A 17,411-nucleotide genomic window follows, 5' to 3' on the forward strand; every position below is an offset into this window, starting at 1 on the left:
AGAGCTCTGGCTTCAATCAGAAGGGAACATTTCGGTGTGAGGTAGGTGAAAAGCCAGGAGGCAGGAAGTGAAGAAACAGTTTATTCTGTTTTTACAGTGTTTGTTATGTCTAAATTAGCAATCTAAAGTGGAAACAACCTGTTTGTTTGATATGACATACCATATTTAGTCTTAATTATGTCTCTTCCTCCTGCTACCTCCATACCGGACACATACAAGGCACTTTGCAGTGCCCATTTAGGGTCAATGCTCTGTTGTAGTTAACAAGAAATGGCTCCTATAGGCATAGTAGAAAAAAAACAAAAAACAAACAAACAAACAAAAAAAACCACACCCAAATAATAACTCTTTGTATTCATGGCTGAAAGGACCTTGTGGTCTGCCGCAGTGCTGTGTGAGGAGTTGGAGACTAAATCCAGCTGTGGTTCCGTTGATCAGGGCCTTTGTGGCTTGTAGCAGGGTACATATGTGGTGCAGGACAGAGCAGGTCTCTCCCCAGCGATCCTTTGGGAGAGACCTGTTGTTCAGAGCTCCTGTGCAGGTCACAGAGGAAACAAGCAAAGACAATAAAGCGTAAGAGCATTTAATGATGATGCTCTTTTGTTCTTGGGCTTTGGATCAAGTGAGTCCAATCCATTGGCGTCGCGTCCTTCTTGAAGAGGATTTCAACAGACTGTTAAAAAGACAGTCTCAACTTCTCTGGTAAACCTGAACCTTGAGGCTGGCCTGGCCCTTTTTGTTCCAGGATTACAGATTGGGGTCTGAAGAGAAGGATCCAGCTTAGGTGTAAAATCTAAACAAACACAAGGAAGTTCCACTACATTTTGCACTTAAGTAAAACATGTCAAAACAGTGGGAGGATTCAGATCTCTGAACTGTGCATGCTCCATTTTGCTGCGCAGTCAGAAGTTTGCCTTCATTAGCGAAAGCCCGAGTATGCTGCCAAAATGTGTGGTGTGTTTGTGAAACCAACTGACTTCCATTTCGTACCTGTACAGCAAGGTGCACGCCTCGGGCACTGTGAGGCTATCCAGGCTTTGAGGTTTTGTATCTGCCTGGAAAAATGGTGATGAGGATTAGGGCAATACATGTATACACGTACGTACATGTATATACACACACTATGTAAAGATGCAGTAAGTGGGTCTCGTTGTGGTTCTTAGGTTTGCTACCACGCATGTTAAAATATTATAGGCGTGAATTTTAATATATATGGTGACTTCTTTATTGCATATGCTAATCAACTACATTTGGAGAGTAGTTCCTCTAAGTCTCATTTGTGATAAGATATGATTTATGCTGTCAAATATGATTTATTAAGTACATCTTGATAAGATAGATGGAACAAAATCTTTCTGGGAGCAAAAAATATATTGATGTATAATAGAAGTGTCAGTAGCAAAGGCGGAGGAAAAAAAAAGAGGAGCTGAAGGGTACATTTATTGATATATATTTCATATATACTTTACTTGCTATAACATCTGCTAACAGAATCCACCTGACATGTCCTTATATTTTGTTGTATCCCTGTGGCAGAGCTTTCCTTGGCCTTTTGAAAACGCTGGCTTGTTAGTGAATGTTAGTTTGTGCTGCAGCCCCGACCTGCATTGCATTGTGCTTCCACATGCACTCGTTGGAAAAGGATTCATTGGCTTCAGCTGAAATAACTAGTGGAGCCCCTAAACTTGATTATTAACATTTGGGTGGTTGGTTTCAAAGGTGTTTGCTTCCACCGTTTCAGCCTAGATGTCTGTCAGCTATAAAAAGCGAGCTCTTCAGCCCTGTGACAAGTTTCCACAAAGGAAAAACAGCTTGTTCCCTTCTCTTGCACGCTTGAATAAGTTAAGAGGGAGGCTGTTGGGAAAGGGAAGGAAGAACAGGGCTTGGGTGAGCTCTCTGCTGTGAAGGGAGCACAGGAGAGCAAAGAATTTACTCAGACCTTCAACAAATGGGTCCAAGGCTGTAGTTTTGCATTGGTGTTATGGGAATGCAGTGGTTACCACCACGGAGAAACCGTGTGTTTAGGAAATGCAGAAATCCAATTAAATTCTTGGCTCTACTGTATGGCTAGCGGCTCCTTTTGGAATTTAAAATGGGATTTTTTATTTTTTTTAAGTAAAGCTGAAATATTTCCTGTGTAATGACAGCATGCCTCCCTTCTCACTATCATCACCTGTCAGTACTGAATTTCCCAATGTCTGTTCCCTGACTTCCCCTATCTGTTAGTGAACTATTTTAGGACAATGCTGAGATTACGGGGGACGTGGCAGACCTCCATTTCCATTTGCAGACCTGTCTCAGAGGAATCGAGTCAATACATCAGTTGTAATACACGCTGTTCTGGTTGAAGTGAGTTTTCATCCAGCCAGTGTAATGATTGAGCACAGAGCAAATAACATTGGAGTGACCAGCCACGTGTAATAGCTCTTGAAGTAAAAGCAAAAAGCACTTCAGTGAAGACTAGCCGGTGATATAATGTTATAATTAGCAGGGAAGTTGACCTCTTGCTCAGGAAAGTTCTTCTGTGGTACTCACCGATGTCATTAAAAAGCATCGTAGGATGCTTTATGCATTGCTGGGCCTGCGTCAGCTCCCCTGTGCTCGTGCTCAGGTTGGCGTTGGGTCCCCCCTCAGTGCCTGATGCCGTCACTGCTGCCGTCACAGAGCACGTCCAACCCCGGCAGAGCTGCCCTGGTCCCTGGAAACCTCCAGAAGCTGCGAGCAGTGGATAGACATGTGGTGAGAGGTGGCCTGAGGAAGGTCTGGGGCGCGAAACAGGAGCACAGGGACTGCTGGGCTACCCAGCGCCAGAGGCGTGGGGCAGGGCTGGAATGGAAACGGCTTCTGGCTTCGTCCTGCTAACCCCTGCAGTTCTGGGGTCAGAGCCTTAGTCCTTCCTGGGGTTTATCTGCAAGATGGACTGATTGTCATCCTCCTTAACTAGCAAAAGGCCAGATCTAATCATCTAGTTCGGCACATCAGGAGGCACCTGGAGTTTCTCCAAGTGTGCAGGCTCTGCGCAGAAGGGCAGCTGTCAGGAAAGTAGCTGCCAACATCTGCTAGTTAGCTATGTCACATCTACAGGGAGATGGCTTTAAATTACGCTTCAAATGATAAGGTTTCGCAAAAATATTTGCCTCTGTGCTCTTCAGACTCATCGGCAGACCTCCTACTGGCTTCAGTGGGTGCTGGATCGTCCCCCACAGGGATAAGGAAAAGCACATTTGAATTTTGGAATAAACACTAGCTGAGCCGATAAATCCCAGTGGAAGCTGAAGCTTTCTCATTGCCATGGCTGCGTGGGTCCCCACCGCGGGGAGCTGTGCTGCCTCCTCTCATCTGCTTTAGGGGAGCAGCAATTTCGGTGCAGAGCTGCACTGTGCCTCTGTCCTGGGCAGCCTTCGTTCAGACCCTGTGTCTTCCAAAAACACCGTGAAAAACATAAAACAGGGCCATGAGGAACAGCCTGGTACAGAATAAATGAGAGCATTCGGCAGCAGTGGGAGGCTCTAACAAAACATGCAGCCGGCAGCAGCGTCCTGTCCTGCTCCCCCTTTGTCAGAAAGGAAAAACAAATCTAAAAACCTGGCTTCTCAAATGCAGCTGCCTTGGGTATGTGGCTTGGCAGGTGGCAAATAAGAGCACAAAGTGACTGCTGGCCCTTCCTGGCTGCTCGCCTGGAGAGAGAAGGGAGCCAACTGTGCCCTGAGCTGGAGGAGCGAGAGGGAGGCTGACCCAGTGCCCCGGAGGTTCCTCTGCGGGTGCTGAGCCCCGGCCCTGCTCCAGGAAAAGGGGTGATGGAAGCAGCTCCCAGGGCGCGGTTTTTAGATGGTCATCTGGGTTCTTGGTTGGTGTAAACCCAAGCACTGCTTTTGGTTTCCTCGTAGCTCAGCTGTTTGGCAGTGGCTGGGAGTCTTGCTTTCGACATCTGACTCGTGACTGAGGAGCACGAGCCTCCAAGGGCTTCGTTTCATCAGCATACGGTGTTACAGCAGATCTAGTGGTGGTGAACACTGCTTCAGTGCACCTATCTGGGTAGAGGTTTGCTCCCCATTTCTAAAGAAGGAAGGCTGGCAGGTCCCAGCTCAGCCCTGACAAAGTCCAAGCCAAAAATAAACAGTTCCATTTAGAAATTAACAAAAAAAAAAGTGAAGGAAGCCATTTCTCAGAGGTGTCACTGGAGTTCTTCAGACTGATTTCCTGTGAAAGTGCAGGTGCTGGCGCATGCTCATTGACATGTGTGTTCACCACAGACGTATGCACTGGGAATATGTGCAGAAGCATCTTGAAACCTAAAGGCACAGGGAATCATCCAGTCAGAGTGAAGAAACTGCTAATTAATGCAGGTAATAGAGGCAGACAGGAATAGCAAAGTGCAAAGCAACCACTTGAAACAACAATTTTGTGCTGAAACGTGTTTGCCTAGACTTGTGCAGAGACGGGCGGTTTGCACAGGGACAGCAGGGAAGCCAGCACCCAGCTTCCACTGAACCCAGTCTTCCCTATTCATTGTGTTCCCCGACCCTTTTTCATCAAGAACCCTACACCGATAAAGCCCAGGCCTCTCAGAGGTGATGTGCAAACGGTAAGGTGAGACTCCTAGTTGTCATTACATTGAAGTAATTGGCTACGTTAAAAGTCTGCCTTGTAAATCCAAGGTCATAGTTTATTTGTTGTCTGATGAATTTTGTTTCTTCTCCTGCGATGCCAGAAGCTGTTGCCATGATCACTACCACATGCAGATTTACTCGCTGTCAAGTCACTCTCTGGGTGTTTTCTATCCTGTAGTCTGTGCTTCTTCGTCCCTTCCCTTTGCCTAGAAGGGGGATAACTGCAGGAGCAGAAGCCTTCGCTGTTTTCTTTCTGAAAGGAGGTGTGGGCTGAGAGTGAAACACGGATTTCCAAGAGCCGCTGCTGGCACTGGCTTCCTGCGCTGCCTCACCGGGGTGAATGGAGCCAGGAGATGCCCGTCATCCTCCTCCGTCCCAGCCCTCCGGACAGGGGGATGTCCTGAGCATGGCTTTGGGATGCAGATGTGGTTAAGCGGGTCCTTTTCCCCCAGCACCTTTTGTTCCCCTTGCAGCTGTGGTCTTGGAGCCTGCCGCGCTGTCTCGGTGGTATGCTTCTGTGACAGCTCAGGCTGTTATGACAGCGCTGCCTGTTCCCGAGTTTCCCCCTTGAAGGATCCCTATTTAAAATCCCAGCCATCAAGCAGCCTAGTTAGCTACTTGTCAGCGCTCGTCATGCCATGTAATTAATTTTTGGACAGCATTCAGATACCTCTTCAAAGAGTGCGTAAGGGTATGTGTGGCACAGCATCTTTCCTGCCCTGCTCCTGCAGAATCAACACAGATCTTACTGCTTCAAACCAGGCTGCAGCCTTCATCATTGTAGGATCAGTGGCGAGTTTGAGATTAGGACCTGTTGTAACCTGGTCCTACACCAAAATCCTGGCTAACGTTGCTGCTGTCGCAGGGGTTTATTCACAACTGGCTGGGGAACGACCAAGGAGATTAATTCCTCGAGTTTCATCAACCTAGTTTGAGGAGCTGGCTTATTATATCCTAATAACTCTGTCCTGGGAGCAGGGAGATGGCACAGGCAGCCCTCAAGTTAAGGTCTCTGTCTTGGGTGGGAGGGGTAAGGCTGCTCACCGATTAGAGACAGCCATGCTGCTCGCTGATTTTGTCGTGTGAGCGCAGTCATTCAGGGAAACAAACTCCTGGTGCACTGCAACGCCCAGCCTGTGCTGGCCTCTGGCTGAGTGGATAAACCCCAGAGCTTCGCTGATCTGTGAAAAGTATAAAAGGTCTGTGTGCACTTTTTTCCCCTTTTCTTTTCCCTGGGAAAAATGCCAACAAGCTGCTTCTAATTTTGAGGGATTGCCATCCTGGGTGCAGTCTATTGGATTTTGGGGTTGTTTTGTTTTGAAAACTGTGTTATGGGAGTTACTGTCAACGTGGAAAGTGGTTTTTTGTTTAGAGTGTAATAAAAAATCATCTTTGAGGTCCCCTAAATAATCAAACATTACGGCAGCAGAGTGTTTTGCTTTTAAACTGTGCAAGGCACCTGTGCTGTCCTGGTTCATCCCAGGACTTTCAGTAAGATCCCAGTGAAGGCAGAATTCAGCGTGGCTCTCACTGGAGTCTCTCTGCTGTCGGAGCTCAGAACGGTCAAAAATAAGCTTAAAAATCATGGCAAAGCTGCATGTGATTCATTTGAGCTCCTCTTAAACCAGGAGGAAATAGTCCTAAAACCCCGTGTGCATTTCTATGGTACTTGGAGAAGTGTGGAGGAGCAGGGATCCCGGACTGAAATGTTTGTGCTGGAGGAGCGCAGACACACACCAGTACCAGGGGCTGTGCGGGGATGGATGGAGATGAAAACACAGCAGGATTAAACTAGTAAAGCCTTGTAGCTTCTGAAGCCAGCCTTCTCTGTTTGCCATGCATGTCTCTCACCAAATACTGGCTCCTGTGTCAGCCCACAGTTGTCTGCCTGCCTCTGCAGCCCCTTCCAGGACTCAGGAGTCCAAGGTGAGATGACTGCTTTTACACTCTGCTCATCGCTGTTGATGACGAGAGCTTGTCTCCAAATTTTGTCATCTTCATCTAAAGGAAGTGGCCTCCTTTCTCCTGATTGCTCTCCAGCACCTGCTGATTGACCACATTTCAGACACGCCCCCTTGGTGACTCTCGGAGTTTCCTTTTTTCAGCTTGGATTTGTTTTTAGGGAGCACCTACAACTGCAGCTCATTTTCCTAGGTGATAAGTAAAACGAGAGAAGGAAGAAGGCAGTGCCCTGGGAAGTGCAGACTGTGGATGTGGAAGGCAGAGCAAAAAGAACAGGCTTTTTTTTCCCCTCTACACTAAGAAGCAGGGCCACAGAGAGATTTACAGCGACACCGTGTAATTACAGGTGCAGCCTGGCAGAGTGCCGGCTCCATTTCTGCAGGCACTCTCGCTTGTACGAGGCTGCAGCTCTACCAGCGCCGACCTCTTCTTGTTCCCACTCCCTTCCCAGCAGCCTGCCCTGTCGTTTGCACTTCTCAGGAGCTTGGGACCTTACGGCAGTACGTATTATTTTAGGTGGCTGCTTAGTAAAGAGCCTTAACTTCTTGCTAACTCGGGTGTAAAATAGCGCGTGGGCTCTGTGCACCGCTCTCACAGGTAGGGCCAGGCACTCCTGACATCATCTCTTTGACAAGGTGGCTAAATCCCACCTGGGGGTCGGCAGGAGCAGAGGAGAACCTGCGAGTTGGTGTTTCCCTGCTGGGAAAGCAGCCGTAAGGGAACATCGGCAGGTTGAGCTCAAACCAGTTATCTTATTACGGAGAACCGCTGGGCCTCCAGGAGGAAAAGAGGCTGCTTTTGAAGTCAGGTCTGGGTGTTTATGAGCTTCAGTGAGCAGCGGAGAGCAGGCTGTCCTGAGGGCTGGGGAAAGGGGAACCTCTTGTGTAATTCCTCTGATCTGCAGGTTTTGTTATGTGGATGTTGTGATTTGTAGCCTAGGATTAAAAAGACCAAAGACCTTTTAAGTATGGATTTCATTCTGCTGATTGTGCCGTCGTCCACAGATGTGGAGCCAGGCAGTGTGCAGCAGACCCTTCATCAAGTAATTAACTCAAGTTGTCAAGCTGCAATCAGCGAGCTGCTCTCCTACTAAAATAATAATGATAAATTCCTCTCATCTGAAGCTGTCAGCTTCCAGCTGCACCAGACACGAGTTTGCAGGGTCTGTAACGTACTCCGTGTGGGAAAACCCGATTTGTGCCTCTGTCTCGCCGAGGCCAGCTCCAGCTTGGTTCCCTTCTCCTCGAGTCTGCTGTCGGAGGTAGCGGCACAGGACAGGTGAGGACTAATAGCTGTTGTCGCAGCAGCTCCTTATAGAAAAGGTGATGGGTTGGGTTGGGTTTTCTCTTTAAAAGGGCTACGTTCGTGTTGCAACTCTTCCCGTGGTAGTTTTGTGAAACAAGAAAGGCGCTGTCTGCTCCCTGGAGCTGGCACGCTTCTCCCCTCTGGGACCTGGAGGTCCGATGCCCTGTTACACCTGTCCTGTCGTTCCCATAGCATCTTACAGCTCGGGAAGGAAGCCCTGCCCCTCAGTGGTGAATTCAACCCTTCTGCCTCTGCATTGCCTAAGAAAATGGAACCTGCATAAGAAAACGTAACTCACAGCAAGACCAGGATCCGTCTCCCCGTGCCGTGTGCTGGTTGAGGCAGGCGGAGGTACAGCTGTCTCCTGGGTGGTCTCGTTCGCTGCCACGGCCAAAAATCGTTCAGCATCTTGCTTCTTGGGAGAGGTGCTGCCTGGGCTTTGGAGTGTCTGTGTAGTGTTTGGGAGTAGTCCCAGAAATAATAATTAGCTTTTAGTATAATGAATCTCTTTCCACAGGGTAAATGTAACAAATAGAAATTAAAACACAGTTTATCCTTCAGGATAGGCTTGGGTGACACTTGTAAAAGGCTATAAAACAGCTTAATTAAAGTTTAATAGGCTCATAATTATGCACTATTTTAGGCCATCATCATTAATAATACCAGAACTATTGAGAAACTTAATATGGTATTGAGATACCTGGAGATAAGTGTAAAATAAGAGTTTCCAAGCAGGTCCTGTTTCCCTATCAAGTGAGAAATGCCGTCTGAAGGCAGGGGGCAGAATGCAGGCACTGAGGAGTCTGGGTCTTCTTTTCTGTGCTCCCTGCCTTTTCTGAAAATCACCAGGAACAAACACCTTTTTCGTGGGAACGCTCCTAATCGCTTTTCCGCTGGCATCTCAGCAATCTGATGCAGAAATCATTTTGTAAAATAGAAATCTGCCTTCGTAAAAATCCCCATAAGCGTAATGCGGTAAACAAACGGCGTAGAGGTCAGACCGCAGCAGAGGTCGACCTTGCGTTTTAGCAGTTTAACGTATGCCAGGGCTTAGGTTTTGCAGGATTAAATTTTGCAGACCTGTGCCAAGCTTTCTCTACAGGGCAGGAGTATCTGAAAGCCTTCTGCAGACAAGTAGGAAACGCTGAGCACAAAAACTCAGGTGTGATTTAGGCATGGATTTGGTTTTGATTAAATCCTGAATCTTAACCAGTGTGCAGAGCGGGTGATGACTTTTCGGTCTAAACAGATACCTTGGAAGTACCTTTTCAGTGAGAACCCCTAAATTCAGCCATTTAATATCCTTCACTCCTTATCATTAAAGCTCTAAGAGATGGCCTTAGTTCTGTCCAAACAAAGCACCATGATTACAGTTAAGCACCAGCGAGTGCCTTAATCAATAGGGATGAGTTTAGCATTATTTTAGCTCGAATTTGCTGGATTAGGGCCTCTGTATTACCTTCAGTAGCTGAATTTAGGTAGGTTTTGCAAAAAAGGCATCACACCTCTGCTGCCTGAAACTACAGGGGAGGTGAACACACAAATACAGATAGATGCATTCCAGTGCAGATGATACTTTCTCTTCCAAAAGAGCATCTTTAGTCAATGTATTACCACCATTATGCTCGCTAAGCTATCATTTAGGAGTAAATCCTTGGCTTTTGTTTTAAATTGTTTACCTGTTTGTGTTATCTGTTCGAAAAATATATTTGAAGATATGTCTGACGTCAGGAGTGCTGTGAGAGCTGAGAATGGCAAAGGAGAAAGCTAAAGCTTGTGCTCCTGCCTGTAATTCTTTCTTTTTTTGACAGCAGAAGCTCTTCTCTTTTTGCTTGAATGGATACAGAGATGTCACCGATAAGAGATCCACTGCTGTTTACTGATAGTAGGTGGGATGATAAAAGCCCTGTGATTCTTTACAACATCAAGGAACAGGGATAATAGCTGGTAACATAATATCTAAATATGGCCGGTTGCATTTTCTTTGCACAGGTCCGTTCCATTTTAACATTAACATTTAATCATCACCTAGCGTTCTTGTTTATTCTTTTCTTTCAAATACTCTTTTAATTTGCTGGAGGCTCTTTAATATTTCAGTTTTAATTTTAAACTCTCTCCAGCACAGCTTGCACTGTAAGAAACGCCTCCTGAGTTGGTGTGACAGAACTTCTGTGACATAAAAAATAACGTCCTCTTGCTTATTCCGAGAAGTTAGTGTTTTTCTTCAAGATGAAAAAGAAATCTGTTGCTTCCTCAGGGGTTTTATTTTCGGTCCTTTTTGGAAACAGAAGCTTATTTATTGTTAAGGTAGGGTTTTGGAAGGAGCCTAAGGGAGCTAGGAGCAAACTGAGGTCTTTTGGCTGCGAAGAGAAAGATGCCAGCAAGACCCAGCAATGCCAGCAGCAGAGATGACTTCTCCAGCCTGCCCTCGAGTCTCAGCATGCTTGCTCACATCTGCTGACTGAGCTGCTGGTTTGAGAGCTCCCTACCCTGTCTCAGACCACCTGAACCAACTTTGCTTGTGGCTGAAGGCATCTCCCAGCCAGCTCCACCGGTGGGTTTGAGAACATCAGCCTCAGAGCTGTGTGCTCAAGGCGTGATTGCTGCTGGGACAGCAGCTGTATGCCGAGTCCAGCTCCACCTGCAGCCTTTGAAACACCGCATTCCTCATGCTTGTGTGCCAGTTCTGCTCATAAAAGTATTTAAGTGTGTGCTGACTACTTCACTACGTGAATATCTCAATGCAACAGAAGTTGGTGGTCGAGTACCTCGCAGAAATGGGCTCTCCAGGACCTGATTCTCAGAAGTGCTGAGCACTTGGAGCTCTGGGAGGTCAATGAATGTTGCTAGGCCTTCCTTGCTCTGGAAAGGCAGCTGCAATTTACAGCAACTTCATGCTCACAAAGCCCTAGCCCTGTTTTTAAGGGTGCGAGACAAGAACAGAATCCGTTTTGAATTTTCAGGGAAAAATCCATGAAGATGTTGAAAAGCAGACACTTGGTGGGGAGCATTTATGAATCTTTCAGTTTTCCTAAGTCATTGTTTTGTTTTGTTTGCTTCTGCTTTAAAATACCTACTTTCACAAGCAATCAGAGCTGTGTGTAGTTTAAAGATTTCTGCGTCTGATTGATTGCTTTATACTTGACAGAAAGATCCTGAGTACCAAGCGTGTGTTTGAAGTGGCATTTCTTTGAACGTCAGCTGATTTCTCAGGTTAGAGAATGTAACCTGATTTTAGGAAAACTAGCACATAAATTGCATTTGTGCTGCTAAGACCTGCTGACACCACAAAGACAGGTCCTGACAAAGGTTTTCTTTGGGCGGCAACTCATCTTGTACAGGGTGTCAGGCACGTTCTTTATTTCTGGTCCTTCATCCTTTATTACTGAAGACATTGGCAGAGGAACAGGGCTGCTGCTTCTCAAGAGTTCAGTGGCCGGCACTGCTTGGCTTTCCTCTGAAGCAATGATCTTCTCTGTCCAGGACTTGGGAGTAGGCAGAGTTTGCCGGGGTTACAGGGAACCTCCTTACTTAAAACTTGTGCTGTTGGGGGAAAAAAGATCATTAGCAAAGAACAGGCTGACAGAAGTGCAGAAAGCACAAATGGCAAAGGGGCTCTGGTACACAGGATTTTGGGACCCAATCCCAAGTCGGATTTTAAAGAGAGTTTTTTTGTTCAGTTTGACTTGATACCAGCTCTCCTGCATGCCTGTCCGCTGCCCTTGCTGTAGGAACGTGTAGCCGCTCTCGCGCGGGGCAAGAAATGCTCTGTGTGCGCAGTGCGTCTGAACACACAGCAGAGGTGGTGAGAACTGTTATGCAGATGAGAGCAGGTAGAAAGCAGTCAGGGTTCTGCAAAAGTAACTTTTGCGCAGGTTTAAATAAAGAGCATTGTAAATCATACCCCAAATATTTTCTCCCAGTGTCTGATTATGTTATTTCCATGGCAACTAATTATGCCATAAACCAAAGATCATGACTTCAGGTGGCATGTGAGCAGAAGGAGATGAGCTATTAAGTACTGAAGATCCTTTTTTTTTTTCTTTTTTTTCCATGCAAATTTCCTTATTTATAAAGAAAAGGAAAAAAAAAAAAAAAGAGAAAGGAAATGAAAAAGAACCCTGAAGTCTGCTCTATAAGTGAAATTGCTTCTGACTAGAATATTTTTCAAAGTTTTGTTGGAGGCATCAATGAATCTTTAAAGGAGTTGCAGGTACAGCTCTGAATGTCAAAAGATCTTTAGGTTGTGGTAGCTAAGGAAACCTCTAGAACACCTGGCTTTCTTCACACAGCCACGGGATGGCTGAGGTGGGAAGGGAGCTCTGGGCCCACCTGGGCCCCCCTGCTCCAGCAGGGCCACCTCTGTGGCAGAATGGGAGGAGCTGCCAGATACCTACCCTCTATCAACACAGGATGTTTCAGTAATCACTTCTAGCAGGATTTGTTTTATTTATTTATTTGTATTTATTTTATTTATTTATTTGTATTTATTTCATGGATCACTTCATACAGTTTTTGAGATGCTCACGGACAGGCTTCTGAGGCTCATGGTGGGCTGTTTCATTGGGGGGATGGAGCAGGTGCGGAGAGTTTTGAAGGCAGTGACGAGAAGCATCGGTAGAGGGAAAGCCAGTGCAACTGTTAAAGGACTAATGAAGACTAAATTAATGAGGAGGTGACTTAGTGGCTGCACTTTGTGTGACCTGAAGGGGATGGATGGTGTTGCATGCGTAATCGTGAAAGTGAGATCATGGAGCAGAAATAGGAAGTGATGTTCAATGGCTAAAGCAAAAGCCTGAGCCAAAGTGGTATGGAAATACCTGTTGGTTTTGGGCCCAGAGGCATTGTGCAACATGGGGAAGGAGGAGGGGAAGCTGTGGAGGTGTAACAGGGAAAGAAGCAGCTGGGTTTGGAAAAAACATGGTGCACCAAAAGGGAAGCCAAAGGCGAGCAGCAGGACAAAGGAGCAAGGAAGGCAGCAGCGGTTTGAGCTGCGAGATCAAGAGAGGAAAGCTGAAGTAGATTTCTCCTTTACAGTTCCTACATATTGCCCGGAGCTTGTCTGACACTGTCGGGGTGCTGCCTCTCCTCTCCCAGTGCTGGGCTTGCAGCTGGAGCCTCCGCTCGGGGCAGGGCTGTTGCCATGTGGGTGGCAGCGTGCCGCCAGGATCACTGCACGCTGGGCCTCTGCTGGTGAGCAGAGCACTTGCTGTCCTGTGTCGAGGAGTCAATATGGACTGGCCCCAGGACGGGAAGGTACAGATGCAGCTGGGGAGAACAGGGGGCGGAAAGCAGAGGTGAACAGAAGTCACGAGGCCTGGGCTGTGATTTTAGGCTCAGTCGTTACCAAAAGGTTCCGTGTAAGCTCTGTCCTCCTATCCCTCCGGTTGCCTTTGGGGACATAATGGCTCAGTGACACAATTCCTCTGAGCTTTGTTTTTCTTGGTTCTTGTAAATGTTGCATTATCGCTGCTGGCCTGTAGCAGCAGGAGACTGCAGCATCCCTCCCGTAAGGGCTTAAAGGCTGACACGGGTCCCAGCGTGTCCCTGCCCCTTCCAACCGCTCTCCTGCAGGGATGGGCAAAAGCAGAGCGCATCAGCCCTTCTCTTCCCCTTGCTCTTCCCAGTGCCCGTTTAAAAGAGAGATCCCAGAGGCGCCTGATGGCAGGGTCCCAAATGCTGTTTCTGATCAGCTGTTGATATTAGGGTCAGAAGGAACGCCGATGGCTGGAGAGGTCAGCTTTGCACACCTTCCTCGTGTTTTTCTGTGTCAGTCTGAAAGAGCCCCGCTGCTTGCTGATGTTTATTGCTTGTAATGTAGAGCAGCATTTAGAAACTCGTTGCTTTACAGACGCTTCCACCCACAGCACGGGCTGAGTTCTGGGGACTGCTGAGCTCTCGCCGTGAGCTGCAAGGGGGTGGCTGCCACCTCTTTGCTAGTCCAGAGAGCAGCCGCAGCGAGCTGCTGTCCTCCCGCTGCCTGCTTCGGTGTGAACGTGCCCCGCTGGCCTCCGTGCTGTGCCTGCGGTACCGGCAGCACCTGTATTGGGTGCCAGCGGCGGCTCTGCCACTGCTTGAACACGGTTTCTGTAGGGCCAGGAGGGCTCCGTGCTGGGGACAGGGCCGGGACCTCGCAGGGACAGGACGGGGAGAGGCAGGAGTCGCTCCGTGGGGCATCTCCGCTGGCACAGGCCGGGAAGCGGGGGGCAGAGGAGCCGCCAGGGGAAGTTTGCGGAGCAGACGGGCCGGGAGGGCCGAGCCTCGCTGTGCCCCTACGGAGCTCCTGCAGCTTGTTGGAAACGAGGGGAAATAATTCACCCGGCTTATCAATTAACGCAACTGGAGGGCGGCGTGCGGGGGTGAAGTACCCAGGCTGCGTGCACCCCCGGCTCCTTTCATTCCTCCTAATTCCTTCAGCAACCCGCTGCCCGCACCTGCCTCGGGCCCTGCCCGGGGGGCCCGGCCCCGGGGGCGGGCAGGGCGCAGCCCCCAGGGGGGCTCGGGCTGGGGCCGGGGGGCTCCGGGTGGGCTCTGGGGGGCTGTGTCCGGGCTCTGGGGGCTCGGCCGAGCCGGGCCCGGAGCCTCCCCGCGGGGCTCGGGGCGGGGGCAGCGGGGGAGGCGGGGCGGGGGCCGAGCCGTGAGCCGAGGGGCGGCGCTGGGCTGCGGCTCGCTCGGCTGCCAGGGGCCGGGGGGAGCCGGGGGCGGCCGGCCGGGGGTCCCCGCTCCCTGCCCGCTCCCTGCCCGCCCTGCCCGCCCTGCCCGCGGCGCTGCGCGGCATGAGGAGCCGGGCTCCCGCCTGGCGCCCGCCAGCCCGGCGAGCCCCCGCCTGCCTTTTTGTAAAAGTCGGGGCTTTGGGTAGGGTATCGCTGCGTCTCGGGGTGCCGCTGCGGTACTGGGGGGGGCCGGGGGCACGGAGGGGATGGTGACTCGCGCACGAGGCGCGCTCCCCGCGTCGCGGCCGCAGTTCGCCCAACTTTGCTGCCGTACAGCCCGCCTAACTCCTTGACAGGATGGCAGACAAAAGAACAGCTGGTGCAAAGCAATAGGGGATTCGGAGCGAGGAGGCGAGGAGAGCGCCAACCTGCCACCCGCGCCGCCGCCGGTCGCCAGAGCAGCAGCCGCTGGGACCAGCCGAAGGCACCATGCGCAGGTCCAGCACCGATGAGTCGACGTACCACAGGAGCCCTTCCCTGGACAGCAAGGATTACAGTTTCCCAAATGGCGCCTTCCGCCGCTACAGCAGCATGTATGGCGGCCAGTTTGGGGCAGCCAGCAACTCTTTTTTTGGATTCCACACCAACCCGGGCCCCAAGGCCACCAAGGCTAAGTACACGTCCCCGAAGGGAAACAAGTACGTTGTCTTTTACCTGGATCTCTCGTTTATTTTTCTCCTAGAACTGAAGAGGTGCAGCATGGCTCACAACTGCCTGCAGTGTATCAAGTACCTAATGTTTGTCTTCAACCTTCTCTTCTGGGTGAGTACGCGTTCAGAACTGCGGGACGGTCGCGGCTGTGTCTGCTTACTAAGGCAGGAAAAGAACTTGTTGCTGCTTTTAAACTTGGAAGTTTAAGCTTGGAAGCTGGGCAAGATGGTGCCTAGGCTGCCCTTTCTCTGGCCTTGTTAATTTGTGTGGACAACTTGCCAAGGGTGTTTTCTTCACCCTCTCATTTCTTGCTCTTCAGTTTTGTTTCAAAACCATGCTACAAGACAAGACAGTGCATTTGTAGAGGTTGATTGCACAAATGCCTTAATAGCTTTGTTACAGTCAGGGCCATTCATGCCTTTTGTTGCTTTAATCTCTCATTTTCGTATTTGCTTGCCTCAAAAGTCACACGTGGTCCCAGAGAAGTCACTGAGACTGCTTGTGATATTAAAGTTGAGCACGTGCTTGCACCCACTGCTGTATCAGGGTTGGCACGCTCGGTACATCTCAGCATCAGTGCCTGTATCGGGAACCTCCAGCTGACACCACCAGCTGACCTCTGTCCCAGTTGGTGACGGGTCTTGGTGTTGCCATTCCCTCCTGGAGACCTGGCTCAGAGGGGTGGAGGGACACCCAGAGTCTGCCTCGCTCCTCATGGGGCTGCAGCTCTGGGGTAGGGGCTTACCAAATCCCTACCAGGCACGTGTGTGTCAGCAGGACCCTGCGATGGGACCTATGGGCGTGCCTCTCCACGTCATCGCTCTGATAAGCGAGGTGGCTGTCGGCAGCAGGGCGGTCGGCTGTTTCGCTGTGAAACTGAGCGTGGGCTGCAGAAGGAGCTCAGCAAGGGGTGCAGGCTACAAATGCCATGTGTCGTGTAAAAAAGGGGTAGTGCGATTGCTTGAAGAGGGGAGCAAGTGAACTGTAGTCCGAAGTCACCTATCGAGGTTTGGGGATCTGCTATGAGGTCCTCAGGAGGTGCCTTTGAACGTCCAGAGTGCTTTATTGACGTGCTGAGGGAAGCAGGGTGTCGGGAAGTGACACCGCTCCTGTCCTGGCCCTGTGGGGAGGGGGGTGTCTGTTCTCTGTGTTCTCGTGTCCTGCTTACTGATGCCCGGTGCTCTCGTGAGTTGTCAGAGGTAAGCAGAGGGCTGAGAGTGAGATGGAAAAAGCTGTTCTCTAGTGTGCGCTGCTGTACAGCTGTTTAAAACCAGGCGTGCTGCAGTGCTGGTGCATCAGAAAACACAAAGTGCAGGAACTTTTGCTGGCCTGAGTCATAGCAAGGAGTTGAGGGTGGGATAAACTACTGCCAGCCCCTGAACTGGCACGCTGCTACCCCGAGCCATGCGATGCAAGGAGGGTGCTCACTTCACACCCTAGGTAGGCTGGTAGGAGGAGTGGTGGTGAGACTGCATTCTGTCTCATTTCAGATCGGACTCTGGTTGCTTCTGGGCTTCTAAATATCATCTAATACTTATCCTTAGCTTACTCCAGAGCCTTCTGAAAAAGGCAAAAAGCACGAGTTTTCTTGCCCTTTTAAGCCTTGTGCCTCTGCCGCCTGTCCCTGCTCAAAATTACAGCACAGTCAGCTAGTTCAAGTGTGTGCCAGAGAAATGCAATCGGATGCTGGCATGAATTGCTCTTCTCAGGACTACGCATGGCACTGCATTCTGATTCCTCTCACAATACTCATCTTCCACTGAAGCATATGCACGCGATGCGGGCAGGTAGCGCTGCAAGGAAGCGTGCTACTTACAGTGGGAAGATCACACACAAGAGTTTATCTTCGGCTTGCTTTTCAGTAAGGGAGCCGTAATCTTTTAAGAGAGAAGGACAGGTTTTTGGCTTTCCCCTGAAATCACCGAAGCTGTTCTCAAATGCCTGGAGGGAGAGAAAAGACAGGTCCCGAAAAGAGAGAATAACCATATGTGAACTTGCTTGGTGGTGAACCGAGGCGTGCAAGCAGGGGAGTGGGTGGTGTCGAATACTGCAGCACGATTTCTGGTTTGTTTCCCTTTCGCGTGCTACCTGCACAGCAGGAGTGATTGATGATGATCATGCCCAAATGAGGTTTGCACAGCGTGTAGTTATAATAGATGCAGCTTTTCAC

At 49.6% G+C, this 17,411-nt stretch overlaps 1 protein-coding gene across 3 annotated transcripts in view; it reads left to right on the top strand.

Moving 5' to 3' along the window:
• The window catches only part of TSPAN4 (tetraspanin 4), a 394,615-nt gene that overhangs the window by 192,883 nt on the left and 184,321 nt on the right, over positions 1–17,411 (top strand). For 2 of the 3 annotated variants that reach the window (XM_032188291.1, XM_032188292.1), the window contains one exon: positions 15,273–15,352. In XM_032188291.1, the coding sequence (XP_032044182.1) occupies positions 15,290–15,352 (63 nt within the window). In that variant the 5' untranslated portion in view covers positions 15,273–15,289. Of the gene's footprint in view, positions 1–14,800; positions 15,353–17,411 lie in introns of those variants that run through there. The other variant, XM_032188290.1, reaches the window with a different exon arrangement.

This window comes from Aythya fuligula, chromosome 5 (assembly GCF_009819795.1).
Source record: "Aythya fuligula isolate bAytFul2 chromosome 5, bAytFul2.pri, whole genome shotgun sequence".
Lineage (NCBI taxonomy): Eukaryota > Metazoa > Chordata > Aves > Anseriformes > Anatidae > Aythya > Aythya fuligula.